Source organism: Centruroides sculpturatus, unplaced genomic scaffold, assembly GCF_000671375.1.
Source record: "Centruroides sculpturatus isolate CEXI.00-Female unplaced genomic scaffold, Cexi_2.0 scaffold105, whole genome shotgun sequence".
Lineage (NCBI taxonomy): Eukaryota > Metazoa > Arthropoda > Arachnida > Scorpiones > Buthidae > Centruroides > Centruroides sculpturatus.
Genome location: NW_019384622.1, coordinates 961,988 through 978,035, shown reverse-complemented (window position 1 = coordinate 978,035; position 16,048 = coordinate 961,988). Strand labels below are relative to the sequence as shown.

The following is a 16,048-nucleotide window of genomic DNA, read 5'->3' as shown; positions in this document are numbered from 1 at the left end:
TATCGTTAAAAATTATTTTTTTATTTTGTACAAACAAAATAAATATATTGAAAAATATAAAAACAATAAAAAATTATACTTCAGAAGTTAATTTAGTATCAAAAACGTAAAATATTTGAGTAGCCCAAGACATAGCCAAAGATTGCAGCGCCACAACACTAGCGAAAATTTAAATTTGCCGACTGGAATTCTTTCGGATAACCGACTTTCAGATAAATGACGCTCTACTGTAATTGGTTCCTGAAATGTGTATGAAAGTTGAAATGGACAAAAGTAGAGCAATATAAAAAAAATCATCAAAAAGGGTTTTCAAAATATTTACTTTTTATTGATTAGTATGTGATGTTTTCTTTAAAAATTTATCAAGAGATAATTGAATTGTACTCTTCTTTTTCTTTTCTTGATAAAGAGTTCTGTTAACATGCTGTGTCTTTTTCTGTTGCCCTTTGTACATGAGATATACATCTCCATTGGGATCACATTTGTCCATGATGATCAAAAATTTGTCAAAATGCATGAAACATGAATGCTAACTCGACATCCCTGTTCAAGACTGAACCTGTGATGCTGAAAATGGATGCAATTGATGTTTGAGAGGTGGGGAGGGACTAGTGACTAATAGTTCATGAGAAGGGGAGAATCATTACATGAAAGTACACGTTTTGCCATATATATCAATAAAAATCAAAAGTATGAAATGAGTATGAAATAGCAAATTGTACGAAGTAGAGGACTGCCTGTATTAGAGCATAGCTACATGCCTCTTTGGGCTAATATTAGATTACTGAGATAGTGCTATGACAAAAGAACATAATTCTTATGGGAAAATCTTTACTTTACATTGTGTCAGTTTCACCCTGTAATACCCCTACCATTGATATTCTGCATTTATGGATAGAATTATTTAACTAATTCACTTTGTAGGTGTTCTAAAGATCTTTACACTTGGGAGTTATATTTTTGTTGATAATTTCACATACATTGCATTTTTATTAGACTGTTCTAATTTTTATTGAATATTTAATATTCCAATCTCATTCGTTAACTGAATTTAAAAAGAAATGTTACATTTATTTATGTTTAAATTTTGTGTTCAATTTTTGCCTGATGATGAAGACTGTCTTTAAAAGTACCTGCAATTTTTAATAAATACATGTTTTTTAATGTTGGTTAGGTGTGATTTCTCTCCCATATATTTAAAAATATTTATATTTTGATAGAAATGAAATTGAAAAGAAAAAAGAAGAGTTGCGTCAGATGGTTGGGTGAGTTGAATTTCAGATTTTATCTTATATAAAGTAATGGATAAATTATATGTCTATGAATATTTATAATCATTTTTAATTAGTGAAAGATATAGAGATTTAATGGAAACTGCTGATACAATTACCGATATGAAATCAATAGCTGAAAATGTAAGTCTTTTTTATATTAATGTTCACTGTAAATTATTTTCAAATATAAAAAATAAATTTATATATTAACAGTAATTTTTAATAACAGAACAAAATATAACAGCTAGTTATTATAACTTTATTAATTTGACTGACTTGAGCATTTTTTAATACTAAAAACATTACTTTAAATAATTCACATTATGTAACACAATTATGCAATTTCTTGGAAATAAGAATTATTGATTGATCATTGTATTACAGATGTCATTATCAGTTAGAATGGTAGAGTCTTATGAGGTGGTTATCTTGACAGTATTGAACACAAAAGAAATAAAATCTGACCTGTTGTTTTAAATATTTGCATATCTTATGCTGATGAAAATAAAATTTTCTATATGAAGCTAGAAAGGATGAGAATATATTAATAAATCATGTGATATTGAAAATTAAGTTTTTGATATAAATTTAAAATTTCCATATATTTTTACCATAAATTATTATTTTATGTAAGTATAAGAAAAAAATTTTTGATAAAAAAAAATTATAAGTGTATTAATGAATAATTTTTTATGTTCATAAAATGTAAAAAAAAATTTAATATATAGTTATATGAAAATGCTATAAAAAAATCTCTAGAATACTGTATATCTGAATATTTATTTATTTATTCTCTTTCTTTTCTTCATATAAATGGAAAATCATCTATCAGCAGAATTATGTATACAGTAATACCTCGACTTATGCTACCCCGACTTACGCGAACTCTGAGTTACGTGATTTTCAAATTTCGTCGATTCATCTTTTGTTTGAGTGTCAAGCAACTCTCGATTACTCAATCCCTCCACACTATTGTTCGGCTTACATGTTCAGACGTGTTGCGCGGAATCGACACATAGCTACAATTTATTTTGTGTTATTTATTTCTGTTTGTTATATCTACGGAGACTTGAGAGACTCTAATTGGTGATTTCTTCTAACCGTGAATGAATCAAAAGATGAGATAAGATTAACGAGAACATTTATTAGCTTACATACATCCGACTTGGGTTTTACACAAATTGCGAAATTATACCCCGACTTACGTGGTTATCGCTTGGTCCCACCTATCACGTAAGTTCGGGGTATTACTGTATTATAAGAGGGGACTGTTTCCATTTCAACATGTTAATTTATGTTATATACTTCTAACTTCTCTATTTAAATCAAATTAAAGTAAATAAACTCATAATATTAAAAAGTCTTTGTAACGCTTTGATTAATGTTTTCAAGATTGATTCTCATCTTCAGACCATTATTTGAAAAGGTCTTTCTTTTTATTGATTATCAATTGAACAAATTTCTTTAAAATGTATTCTATTCTTTTGAAATTTGATCCATATTTCAGACTCTTAGTACTTTTTAAAACAGTATAATAAAAATAAAAAGGAAGTAGACCATAACAACTTAAATATAATACAATGTATAGTCATATTTAACTAAGCAACCATATCCATTTGATATAACATGATCTAAAATCATATGATGTCTTGTTAAGTAGCTGTTTGTTAAACTTTGCTATAAGTCTGCTGTTCCAAGGGGGAAAATCCGAATTATTTAAATTAACATAGTAGAGAGGATTCCTTCCATTTAATTTGCTGTTCTTTATCTAAAGCATATTTTGTATAGTGCCAAAGTGATCGTGTTTGTTACCAAGAAAGGTTGAAACAACACACAGATTTGATAGAAAACTTAATAAAAAATATGAAACTGATAGATTAGATTTCTTTGGTACTTTTTTAATAAAATTCAGAATATAACATTATGTAGACATAAAAGAGTAGTAAATGTTAATACAAATTTTCTCATTGAATATAATACCTTCAAATATTTCATTAAATGTATCCTTTACTCATTATCAATTATTATTAAGCATCAAAGCATTATAATTTATCTAATATGTACTCTGCATAAGATAAGATTTACAAGTTCAATTTTAAACTGAATGGAAGTTGGCACTGCAGACCATGTAATCTGGGGTTGAGTTTTAGTACTTCATTTAGAGAATTAGATTTTCATAAGATTTAGATCTTAAATTTTATGAGAACTATCAATATACTGTGTTTATAGGTCAATAATGAAAAATGGATGTCAAACCAAGTAAAATGAATTATAAAATTAAAAACAACAGATAAAGAACTTCTATAGAACCTATATGTGTTCTTTAAGAGTTTTTCTGTTACTCAAAAAATAATGAACATGAAAAAAACAAGTTTGTGAATATGAAAATATGGAAAAGGAATATTCCTTATAGAATGAATGTTAAGAATTAAATTGAAGTTACATTTAAGTTAACAAATATTACATTTTTTAAAAATGATGGTTTATTTATAAGCTTCCTATTCAAATCCATATATCATTAATATAATAAAATACAGTGGTACCTCAGGATATGAACGCCCCAGCATACAAAATTTTCAGGATACGACACAAAATTTGAACATATTTTTGCTCCACGATACAAACAAAAACTCACCATACAATGTTACATTAGTTCGCAGCACCATTTTTTATTCACTTCTGTTCGTCGGTCTCAGTCAGCGTGTTTGCTTCGATCGTGGAAGGATCTCGCTCGATAAAGGAAATCTTGAAGTATTATCAGAAAGTGACTGATTTTATTGAAAAGAAACATCCCGAAAAGGTTCACACTGGCCGTATTGCTGCTCAGAGTAATGACATTTGCCTAAGTCATTTTAGAAACTTTTTAAAAAGTATGAAAACCAAACCTCTTTGGATAGATATTTTACCAAGTGACTTCTATCCAATGAAAGTGCTGGTGGAAGTGAAGTAAAGAAAGCAAAAAGCAGTGAATAAAAATTAAAAAATAAAAATAAAAAATAAAATAACACTAAGTTTTTAAAAATATTTTCTAAGTTATTTTTAAGTTATTGTTACATTATGTTATGTAAGTTAAGTTTTAGTATCATTTCCCTTCTCCCTGTCTTCTGCCACCAATTTACACCTCCACCGTCGTTAATCCTCAAAGGGGAAGTGCAAATAAAACTATATTTTTTTATCAATTATTATTTTATTATGGTTATTTATACATTTACAACTACAAAACGCATTTTTCAGTGCTTTCCTTACTATAGTTATTTTTTTTAAATGTATTACTTAGCTTTAATTTGAGTGTGTTTTTCGTGTTGGAACGAATTAGTTGGTTTTACATGTAATCATATGGGGAAAAATGATTTGCCTTATGACATTTTCATGATACGATCTCAGTGTTGGAATGGATTAATTTCATATCCTGAGGGACCACTGTATTAATAATAATAAAATTACTTATTTTTTTATTGATTACAATTAAAATGATTTTATTAGTATAGTCTTTTAATATACATGTTTAATTCCATAAATTTTTATATTAAAAAATAATTACAGGTTACAAAACACATTAGTAGTATGCAGGAGCATTGTATGCAATTTCAACAATGTAATATTCAATCTGGAATAAAAAAAATAGCTGCAGAAAAAACCATAGAAAGGTAATGAAAAAGATAACTTCATTAAATGATATTTAAAAAAAAATTAATTTAATTTATCATATGTTTTTTTTTAGAAAACAAAAATTTGCAGTTACTTATTCTATTGCTGCTCAGACTAAAATCCTCATGGACATTCCAACAAAGGTGATTTAAGATTTTAAATACACAATTTTAACCAATTTGTTTCATATAATATGCTATATTCTTTAGATTTGGTCATACATGGAAGATAAAAATTACTTGAATTGTGCTCTTCTTTATTTATTAGCATGTCACACGCATGCTTCTTTACTGTTAGATCCTAGCCATAAACTTGATGATTCTTCTTTAAATTCTAAATTTCCAATAATTAATGATCAATGGATGGCAATTACTTCATTTCATAATGTAATTATTCAAGTAAGTGACTAAAATTTTATATTAAATATTTATTTGTGAGAGTGGGCTAAAAAGTTTTGTCTTCTCTGTGTTATTTTAGTTAAAAATGATTATTTCTAGTTAAAACTGATATTGGTAGTTTGCAGTAACCTCCAATTCTCAATTTGGCAGACTGCAGTTTAGTATGAATTAAAATGGTGACCTGTCAAAACATTTGTTTCAAGAAGTGGGTATTTTTTAAATTTCTTACAGTAGAAAATGTTGGCACCAATTGACATTTGTTGAAGATTCCAAGCTATTTATAGAGACCAGTGAGTCAATGTGAGAACTCTTGAGATGTTTGCTATCAAGACTTAAAGGTAAAGAACTGTGAAAAGGAGATTTGGCAGACAAATCTCCTTTTCACAGTTCTTTACCTTTAACTTAACAAATGAGTCTATCAAAAGTGATTGAAAAAAATGATTTATGAAAATTGTTGCAATTAAACAAAAAGAATCACAATTAAGCATTTAAATATTTTTGAATTAAGCATTTCTAAAGAAGGAGTAAACCACATAATCACATTTCTTGGATTTTGTAGTTTGTGTGAGATGGATATTGTGCACATTGTTGGATGAAATGAAGGCTGAATGAGTTGAATTAAAAGAACTCTTGGAAAGAGTTGAAGATAAAGGTGAAGTTTTTGAAAAAAAAAAATTGGTTGGAGAAATATAGTCCATTACTATAACCCAGAAAGCAAAAGGCAGTCCATGGAGTACATTCATGAAGAGTCATCACTACTAAAAAGTTCAAAAAATAACTTTTGGCAAGAAAGAGTATGTTGACTACATCTTGGAATATTCAAAAGGTTGTGTTGGCAGAGATTTTAGAAAAAGAGACCATAGTCAATTCTGAATATTATATTGAAACTCTAAAATATTCAAAAGTTGTATCAAGTGGAAAAAACAAAGACATGATGAAATGCTTTTCAGTTTAACATTGCCAGGTCACACATCAGCAGAGTTACTGCTGCTACCATTGATTTTCCTTGTTCCCACATCCAGTCAGGTCATACTCCAAATGACTTCAACTTCTTTCTAAAGGTGAAAGAACACTTGAAGGGTAAACATTTCAAATCTGATGAGAAAATGAAGTTAGCAGTATATCAGTGGATACAACAACTCCATAGTTTTTCAATAACAGACTTTGCAAACTTGTAACACACTCAGAAGTCTATTGAGATAGAGGAAATTATATTGAAAGATAATTATGTAATCTTGTAAATAAATAGTAAAGCTGCATTTCTAATTTTGTTTTATTAATTTATGTTAATTCATTGCTGTTCTATTAAAGTGACTGCCAAAACTTTTCAGTCTGCTCTCATGAAAAAATAAAAATTTTATTTTGCAGAATTGCCAAAATAGTATGGAAACAGAAGATGTCATAGATGGAGTAAGTTTTAAATTTCTTTTGAGATAAAATTAACTTAATGTAGTTATTTTTGTTTTAAAAATATTTATACAAATTTGATTACAAAAACTATACAGTAACTTATTAGCAATAAATTAAATTTTATTATATAAAATCAATTTTGTTTCTAATATTTACAATTACTGATAAACATTAAAAAGTTTTGAAGATTATTTTTAAACAAGAATGCTAATTATAAATTTTTTGTAATAAAATAAACTTTTAAATTTAATTTTTAAAATATATAAATGTAATTATATAATGCTTTTTCAGATGACAGAGCACTTCTGTTGTATTATGCTAATGACTGATGTAATGACAAGCGACATCTTCAATATGTTTCTTGAACGACGTCTAGTAAGATTAAATATTTCCTATTTTATTACAATTTCAATAAATTATGAAATGTTTTAACATGTAAATATATTTACAGACAGCTATTGAAAAATTGTTCCAAATTCAAGATCAAGGTAAGAAAATTAAAAATATTTTTTATAAAAGGAAAATTTGACAGATTTTTTTTTCATTTCTCAAATTAAAATTTTCAGAAATAACAACTAAGACACAAGCTTGTAATTTAACTTCTCTTCTTACCAGTACACTTTATCTGGCAAATAAAATATTCTATCCATCTTACATAAATGAATCTAATTATCAAGGTAAGTAGTGATAAATAAATATCTGAATTCTATTCTTAATTATATAAATTGCTTTAAATTATTTGCAGAAGGAAAAATTAGTTTATTAGTGAAAAAACTTCATGCTATTACAAACAAAAACAACTCTGGTAAAATTGTTATAATATATTAAAATGAAAGTTTATTTAAAAAATGTTTAACAATAATAACAAAACATTTATATTACAGGACCTCTGTCATTGCTGGATATTGAAACATGTTACAGTCTCAAATATTTACCTATGTCAATAACAGGTAATATTATTTATTAAAATGAAATGTAGAATAAAGTAACTAAAATAATTGCACTGATTAATAGTCAATGCAATTACTTTAGTATTAATTATAATTTAAACAATTTGTTTACAGATAAAATTTTTTGATTATATAGTTCATTTCTGTGAGTAACCCTGTACAAATGGCCATTTTGTTCTGTACATTTTGATTAAAACAAACTCAAACAGTTTTTTCACACAGAGAAATTTTTTGCTTCAAAAAAAATTATAAATACTTAAAATAAAATTAAAATAAAATGCCATCTAGTAGTAAATATGTGAAACACAGTGTACAGAATAACCTACAGTAATGTAGTGCCATCTATGAATGGAATGCTTTATAAGACTCATAAAATCTGAGAGTGACAATAAATCATCAAGTGATTTGTATCATTAATTAACTGCTTGATATATTGACAAATGATTGTAAAAGGTTAAAATAATATTTTTTTAAAAAAGTACTTATATACAGTAAAATCTGTAAAAACCAGAATTCAGTGGGACACTCTTGTTCTTTTGTCTTGGGTTTTCTGCCATTGACAGAATATATAGTTTTATCAATTTTCTATTGCTTTGTTGTTTATCAAATGCTCTAAAAACCTATCTTTTCTTATTTATGAGATAGGATAAAAAAAATAAGTTTATAATTTACATATGTTTATTCACATTGCATTTGTTACCATTGCAGTCCCAAGAAAATTTGTGGTAGAAAAATATTACGGCAATTTTATTGCCATAATATTTTTCTACCACATTTATTGCAGTAAAATATTTGTGCCTTTGCTAATCTGTAGGCATTAACCCATGATCACATGCAACAGAGGTGCAATTTTCTGCACCTAGGTCAGAAAATCACCTCTAGTTTTTTTGCAAGCATTTTTCACAAAGTTGATTTACTTAGCTGTGTTTTTCTGATATCCTCATGCTATATGTTCTCCACCTGACTGTGTAAAAAATTTTGGTTGAAAAAATTTTTCCTGCTTATCACAGGTCCTCAAAATGTCTGTGGAAAATCACCATCTATGCATGTGATTGTGTGTAGTTTTTTCTTGTTACATGATCACATACATAAGTTTACAGTTTCTGGTACAAAAAATTTACATTTCTGCACAAGGAATTGTTTGTTAAGTTATTGCAATGCAACATTTGGGTGATCTGCTTAGGGGGATGCCTTCTGGGAGGTCTTTTAAGGTAACTTGCCCTTATTCAGGTGTGGAGAAAACACAGAAAATTCCATGTGGCCAGCCTGTCCATGCGAGGCACAAACCCACAATCGAACTCCCAGTGTTCAGGGAATGGGACCACTTGGCCACTGGTGGGCTGCACAAGGAATTAGCCAAATGTTTTTATATATATAATCAGCAATCCACAAAGCATGCCAAACATTGAATGTCACATAGATGATAGTCAAAAATAACAACACTAAAGACTACACAATACAGACTTATCATATGCTTCAAACACTACAAAGTACATCTCACAAACCAAACAAAATATACCAGCACATTGAACAACACACCATCCTCATAGAACAACAAACAGCTGTTATAAAAATCACATGGAATGCAAATAACAGCTACTCATAGGTTGTCATTCTATGATAAATACACAGACAACACAGAAATCTATACATGGCATACATAGATTATAGGAAAGTATTTGACAGCATCTATGGTTATTATGCACATTGCACATAAAATACACCTAACACTTATGTTTCAAAAAGTACAATCAAATACTGGAGAATGACACCACACCTCATGATTTATGAAGTAAACCATTATACATAAAATAATATACATTAAAATAAATCAAATGTACGTAAGCCAATGCATTTTCTAGGAAGATTCTCTTAGCCCAATCTGATTTCATTTTTTCTTAAACATGCTATCTAATAGGTTTATTATTTTCTAAAATGTTTTCATTATTTATGTAATTCTATAATGATACAAATTACTTGATTAATTATAAATATAATTAATTTATTTTACTTTAGAATTTAGACCAAGATTGAAAACTACTCTATCTGTTGCAACTGAAGAAGAGTTAAAAACTGTGTGTGATGTATGGATTCAAAAGTATGAATATAATAATAATTTGAAATTATGTAATCATAAGCATTTTAATAATTTTATTACTTTTTAGAGCTATTCAAGTTATACATTCTGGATTGGAACAACAGTTACAATATATTAGTACAATTAAAGGACTTGCAACTATTCAGGAAGCAGTAATTGAACTGCTTGAAGAGGTAATTAAACAAAATTTTACAAATTAAGTTTTCTCTAAATCAGTGTTAATTAACTTATTAATGAATAAATATAATAAACAATTCACTTATTAATATTTTATTTAATTATTTTTTAAAGCATTAAAAAATACTGTGACTCTGATTTATGAGTACTTAATGTAGAAAAGCCTGATATAATGAGCTATTTTCCTTTATTTCTCTTCTTTATTTACAAGATGAAATATTTAATACAACAAATGCTGACTGATATTTATGAGATGAAATACTTGATAGAATGAATGCTATCTGATATTTAAAAGAACCAAATTGTCTAATCTTGAATGTAATGAGACTGACATTTTTATGCATTATGTTTAGATGATTTATAGGTTTCAGTATTATTTTGTTTTATTTAGCCTGCATATAGACATTTTTTCTCCAGTTTTCTAAAATCACATGAACCAAATTCTTAACAATTAATTTTAATGAACTTATGTGTTTTTGTTATGTTCAATATAATTTTAAGAGATGATAAATTGATAAATTTATCAATATAAATACTAGTTTTAATCATTATAAAAAAAATATATATTTTTAACTATTTGAAAAGTAACATGCTGAAATATATATCTAACCCTCAATTTATGTAGTATTTGAATTATACTATTTTGCAGTCAAAATGGGACAAAATTTATTTTATACAAAAGATTTGTATAAAATAAAAAATGTTATGAAAATATTTTCAGTCTAACACAGCATTTTAAAATATTTTCAGTATTTTAATTTTATTAATAAAAATACTTAATTTTAAAATAATGTTTTAGTATATTCTGTTATAATGTTGCAGCCATTTTGCTGCTACTTTCAACTTGCACATCATTCAAAGAGATGGGATTCTCCATTTTTGTACTGTGTCTCAACTAGGGTTTCTCATTTCCTGATCTTTTGCTTGTCCCAGGATTCCAGGATAAAAGTGAACTGTATCCTGGGAAATCCCAGGACAGAATTAATTATTTTTAAGATATACAAAATATCATGAAATCAAATGATATAATTATTTTTCATTTTTTAAAGTAATTTAATATGTTCTGCAACCTCCAAAATCATATTAATAATAATGTGTCAGATACATATTAAAAATTACCTTTGAATTACATAGAAATTTGCACAAATAGAAAAAATTTATTAAAGTTTGCTGGAAACTGCATACAACAACAACAAATGCTTTGAATTGAGTTGAAAATTTAAAAAAAAAGAACTTATATTTAGATCAAACTTCTAACTTAAAGAGTAATTTTTGTTTTTTAAATAAAACATAATACAAAATAGTATTGTAAATTTTTATAATAAGATTTTAAAAAGCAAAGATGGTCAGTACTCCAATCAGTCGATCTGGTTCTTATTTAACTAATGAAAAGTCCTGCTACCATGAATGTCTTTTCTGATTTAATTCATGTGGGTGGAATCATCTTTAATGCATTTATGAGAAATGAATATTATGTGTTTTTTCACCTGTAGCCTGAAAGATTTCTAGTTCGTTTTCAAGATTGTAGTACTTATTTTGCTCTCTAATATTCTTGATATGTCTACCTTGGTTGCTTTAATAGAAATATCAAGCTTATAGCCCAATAATTTGGCAGTTTGTTTGTCTTTAATAATCAGGTTTACGAAGAAAAACTTCATACTTGCAGACTTCGTACTCGTTTGTATTCTTGCCCAATTTGCACAACTTGATGTTATGCAGTTATTGAAGCTACTGGGCATGGTTAAAAATTAAGACAGCATAAGCACAATTATTCCAGATATTCCAGGTTCTGACAAGTAAAGAATTTTCAAAGTTCTGCCACAAATAAGCTGTGTATTGATTATTGACCATTTGTGACATTCCATAACAAGCAAAAATTAAAAAAACTAATAAGTAGGTTTAAAATTAATAAATACAAATGTATTCTGACAGTTTATGAGTTAATTATACTTTCTATTTGCAAAATTTCCTCAACCTTAACACAAAATAAGAAAAAAGTGAACTTTTAAGAAATTTGTGGGATTTTCTAAGATGAGAATTTCCTGGGTTAAAAAACAACCAGGATCTCGTTTGAGAAAACCTAGTCTCAACCATAGTTTCCTCTAAACAAACCAATAGCACAGAAATTTTTAAGAATCACATATTGAAGAATAAATTGTGCAATTACTGTGATAGCAGATATTAACATTTTTGTAATTATAAATAACAATAAACACCAGTTTTTTGTAATTAGTGTTTCTTGTAAGTTGTGCAGCTATTGCTTGCAAAGTCACTTAATTCTACCTGACTTCATAATCTGTGCATCTGCTTTCTGGCTTAGAAGGAGTGGTCTTTACTTTGCATCAAACACATAAAATGTAACTCCATATCATAAAATGTATAAAGAATTAAATAGAAATAAAAGTAAGCTTTAATATGAGATTTTATGGAGATAAGTTCATTGTCTTCAGTAAACTAATTAGAAAAAACACTGGGATCAAAGAAGTTAATAATGGAAATGATGCAAGAATGAAATTTCATTTTCATGCATTTTATAATGGTCAATAAAAAATGAAACCTTAGAACTTCTCTTGCTATTTTCCATATAAATGTTAGTTTCGATTTACAATGAACCAAGCTACTGTACAAAAATGTTGGGTGTATTTAGCATTTTACTTAAATGATTATTGTGATTAGTTAAATATTCAATATTTTAATTGAATTTTTATTTCTGTATTTAATTTTTATAAGACTATACTATATTTCATAATGCAATAATTGCATATAACTTTTTTCTGTATGTAGATATCTGAAGAATGGTCTGACACATGTAAGCATATACTAAATTCTTATGTTGATGTATGGGATACATTTTTTAAACCTGTTTTTATTAACAGAATTAAGGTAAGTAATAACAATACGTGAACTGTAGATACTGTAATGAGGAGGAGGAAATATTATTTTGGTTTTTTTAGGCGATTATCTCTTCTCATTTGAAAGAAGCTATTAATGTTTGCATAAATGATATTGATAAAATATTAGAGGATTTAAAAAGTACAAAGCCAGAGTAAGTGCAAATTATTGTTTGCTTAGAAGAAAAGTTTCAAAGAATTTATTAATGGATTATATTTTATTATTAGACAAATAGAAATTCTTGAAAATGAACTTATCAGTTATATTTGGACCGAATCACCGTTAGATTTAAGCCCTGGGTTAGGATGGTTGCCTCATTCACAGAGACAGTTATGGGATGGTGGAAATATAGGAATGAAAGCAAAAGGCTATACACCAAAAGTTCAAAAGTAACTATTATAAATGTTTAATATAGTGAAAATATTAATGTAAATTGTTCAATGTATAGGATTTTTAATAATTTTTTTCAATTATTACAATATTTTCAGAATTTCTAAAGGATTAGATAAAATGTTTGAAACATTAGTAGAAGATTTATCCCATTTTAGTTCTCAAAGTAGAAAGTATGCTAATAGCAAAAAACTATTTACTCTATCTAAATCTATAGCTAAATTAGATCTTGAAGACTCTCCAGAAGTTCATTCACACTTGATAACTGTAACAGCTAATCATATTAATTAGTAAGTAGCTTAAAACTTAAAATAAATAAATTTATAAATTTTATGTACATTGTTTCTTTATTTCAGTCTCTTAGCTCATATTAAGGAACTCATTGACAAAAGAGATTCAGAAGATAAAAATATAAAACTTGGGTAAGTGTAAAAATTCAGTCTAATAACTTGAATTTAAAGCCAAATGATTGCTGGATTATTGGGCTATATTAGTCATTCCCAGCTGGCACCATGGAGCTATAATATCTAATTGGAATGGCAGTGCTCTGTTATTACTAATGGTGTACTTGAAGCCGGAGGTAGCTTCGCTGTAGAACAAACTGCCATATTGTGAGGGGAAGAAAGTTTATCTTTTGAACTCGATGTTGGAAAAGATAAAGAATAACATAAAAACAATAAAGAAAACATTCAGTTAGGTTTATTTATCATAGGCAGTGCAACTGCATTTCCTATAATATGTTTCATACGTATATCTCTTGCTTCAGTCTCACTTTTCTCAATTTTTCCTTAGTCAATCTTGATGAATTTTTTTTTTTATTCTATTCAATGCATAACATGATTATAACAAAAAATGTTCATCTGGCATTCTAGTCAGGCCTCTACTAGTATTAGTTTTTGATGCTGTATCTGATTTTCCAACCCAGAAGTTTCTATGTTACACAAATGTTGAGTTACACCTTACTAAAAATCTCAAGATTTTTTTACCTGGTGTGGTTCAATTGAAATATATCATATTGAAAAACATTCTTGAAATTATCCAAGGATATTTTTCAAATGCTCTTTTTACTTTCCCTGGTGTTGTAAATACAGAGCAAGGGACATAGAAAGGGAAAGTATTGGAATTGTGTCAAATTTTACCCTTAGAGTTTTTTGCAAATCTCTTGCATGTGCATGTTTGTGTGGGGTGGCATTTATTTTGTTTAATATCTCAGGATGGGGCAATGGTTAAGAAAGGAAATTTATTATGGTAGTAGCTTATATATAAGGGGCATTGATGCTATTAAATTTTGGGGGTTAAATGTCAAGAGGGTGGGGAGATAGAGGGGGAGTCACTTATCATATTTTGAGAGGAATCAAACTTAATGATGATTTTACTCGTTATTAGCATTTATAATTTTTTTTATATAAAACTCATCTCTACCCTCAAAATTAAGTATTTTGCCACTTTATAATAATTAATAATATAAAAAGTTTTTTAATAAAATGGTGTAATGGATGACACCACACACAATTTTATTCATTATTATTAAAAATACAAAAGGTATTCTTTAAACAAAATCTAGTAACAGCTGGGAAAATTATGCAACTTGTTGCAGGATTTTTCATTTTTGAAATATTTAATTTTTTGGCTGAGATAAGCTAATTTTCATTTCATTGTAAAAAATTGTCAAGAATGAAAAATTTCAGCTATATGACGAGATTTAACATAAAAAAATCTCTTATTATTTATAAATGTTTTGCCTTAAATTCTACTGAAGCCAATAATTTATGTTAAAAGTTGGATTTTGATAAATCGTAATTTCTATAGGCAGCACTTTTCGTCATTCTTCCATATTTAACAAATAAAAATAAAGATGTAAATTTACATATACAGTAAACATATGGTACTACTACTCATTGTGTTTTATTTGGGTTACAAGTAGTGTATGTTGTCAGTTAAATAAATGAAGTTTAAAATATATTTTCCTTATTAACTATAAAATTTATTTCCTATTGTTAATTTTAAAGCTTTTCTAATGCATGTGGTGGTGAGTAATACTTATTTGATGCTTTTGAGTTAACCAAAAACCTTAATAAATAAATGAAAAGCAGAATTGCTTCATCAAATTACAACTTTAAGCAACAAGCTTTCTATGTTTCTTCCATGCTCAAGATGGCAACTTCTGTCCTACATGTGCATATACTGGCTTCACTTGATTCCAGGGGCTGCTGCTCCAGTATTATGGCTCTGTGGTTGGTGCTGTGAGTGATGAGTATGGTTATACATAAATTACTAATAGTTTTGGAGGTGTAGATTGCCTATCTACGCCTCCAAAACTATTAGTAATTTAGAGGTCTGGGCAACATTACTGGCAATTCATCTACACAGTAAGCAAGAGTTTCAGGTTTGAATATTGCTCTGGGCCAATTCTTTTCTTCCAGAACCTTCAAAATTAAAATTAAAAATTAACATATTTATAATTATTAAATTTATCAAGAGATGGTGGCCTTACTGCCCACCTCTAGCCAAATTATTTTATATTTAATTTTTAAAATTAGCCTTAAAATAGTCTGATATCCGGCAGATTGCTCAGTTTGGGTAAGTGTATTAGAATAAAATTATTTTAAATTTAATGATTAAAAGTGATTACATAAGTTTATTATTTCTTTTTAGATTGTTATTTTTAGGTCAGTTTTGTTGTAGTTTAATTGATTTATGCCAACATATTTGGTTATGTTTAGCATCAAATAATTCATCTGTTGTTTCATATAAAACAAAAACTGGAAATGAAAAGGTAATTAAACTAATTATTAAAAATTAAACATAATT

At 27.4% G+C, this 16,048-nt stretch overlaps 1 protein-coding gene across 4 annotated transcripts in view; it reads left to right on the top strand.

The window, feature by feature from the left end:
* Nucleotides 1-16,048, top strand: part of LOC111625521 (conserved oligomeric Golgi complex subunit 1-like) — a 93,234-nt gene that overhangs the window by 26,568 nt on the left and 50,618 nt on the right. For all 4 annotated transcript variants that reach the window (XM_023368683.1, XM_023368681.1, XM_023368684.1 and 1 more), the window contains exons 3-21: nucleotides 1,221-1,265; nucleotides 1,349-1,415; nucleotides 4,818-4,921; nucleotides 4,996-5,065; nucleotides 5,132-5,320; nucleotides 6,689-6,730; nucleotides 7,022-7,105; nucleotides 7,182-7,218; nucleotides 7,297-7,407; nucleotides 7,476-7,535; nucleotides 7,615-7,680; nucleotides 9,697-9,778; nucleotides 9,846-9,951; nucleotides 12,740-12,838; nucleotides 12,910-13,001; nucleotides 13,075-13,236; nucleotides 13,336-13,527; nucleotides 13,594-13,659; nucleotides 15,893-16,013. In XM_023368683.1, the coding sequence (XP_023224451.1) occupies nucleotides 1,221-1,265; nucleotides 1,349-1,415; nucleotides 4,818-4,921; nucleotides 4,996-5,065; nucleotides 5,132-5,320; nucleotides 6,689-6,730; nucleotides 7,022-7,105; nucleotides 7,182-7,218; nucleotides 7,297-7,407; nucleotides 7,476-7,535; nucleotides 7,615-7,680; nucleotides 9,697-9,778; nucleotides 9,846-9,951; nucleotides 12,740-12,838; nucleotides 12,910-13,001; nucleotides 13,075-13,236; nucleotides 13,336-13,527; nucleotides 13,594-13,659; nucleotides 15,893-16,013 (1,795 nt within the window). The remainder of the gene's footprint in view (nucleotides 1-1,220; nucleotides 1,266-1,348; nucleotides 1,416-4,817; nucleotides 4,922-4,995; nucleotides 5,066-5,131; nucleotides 5,321-6,688; nucleotides 6,731-7,021; nucleotides 7,106-7,181; nucleotides 7,219-7,296; nucleotides 7,408-7,475; nucleotides 7,536-7,614; nucleotides 7,681-9,696; nucleotides 9,779-9,845; nucleotides 9,952-12,739; nucleotides 12,839-12,909; nucleotides 13,002-13,074; nucleotides 13,237-13,335; nucleotides 13,528-13,593; nucleotides 13,660-15,892; nucleotides 16,014-16,048) is intronic.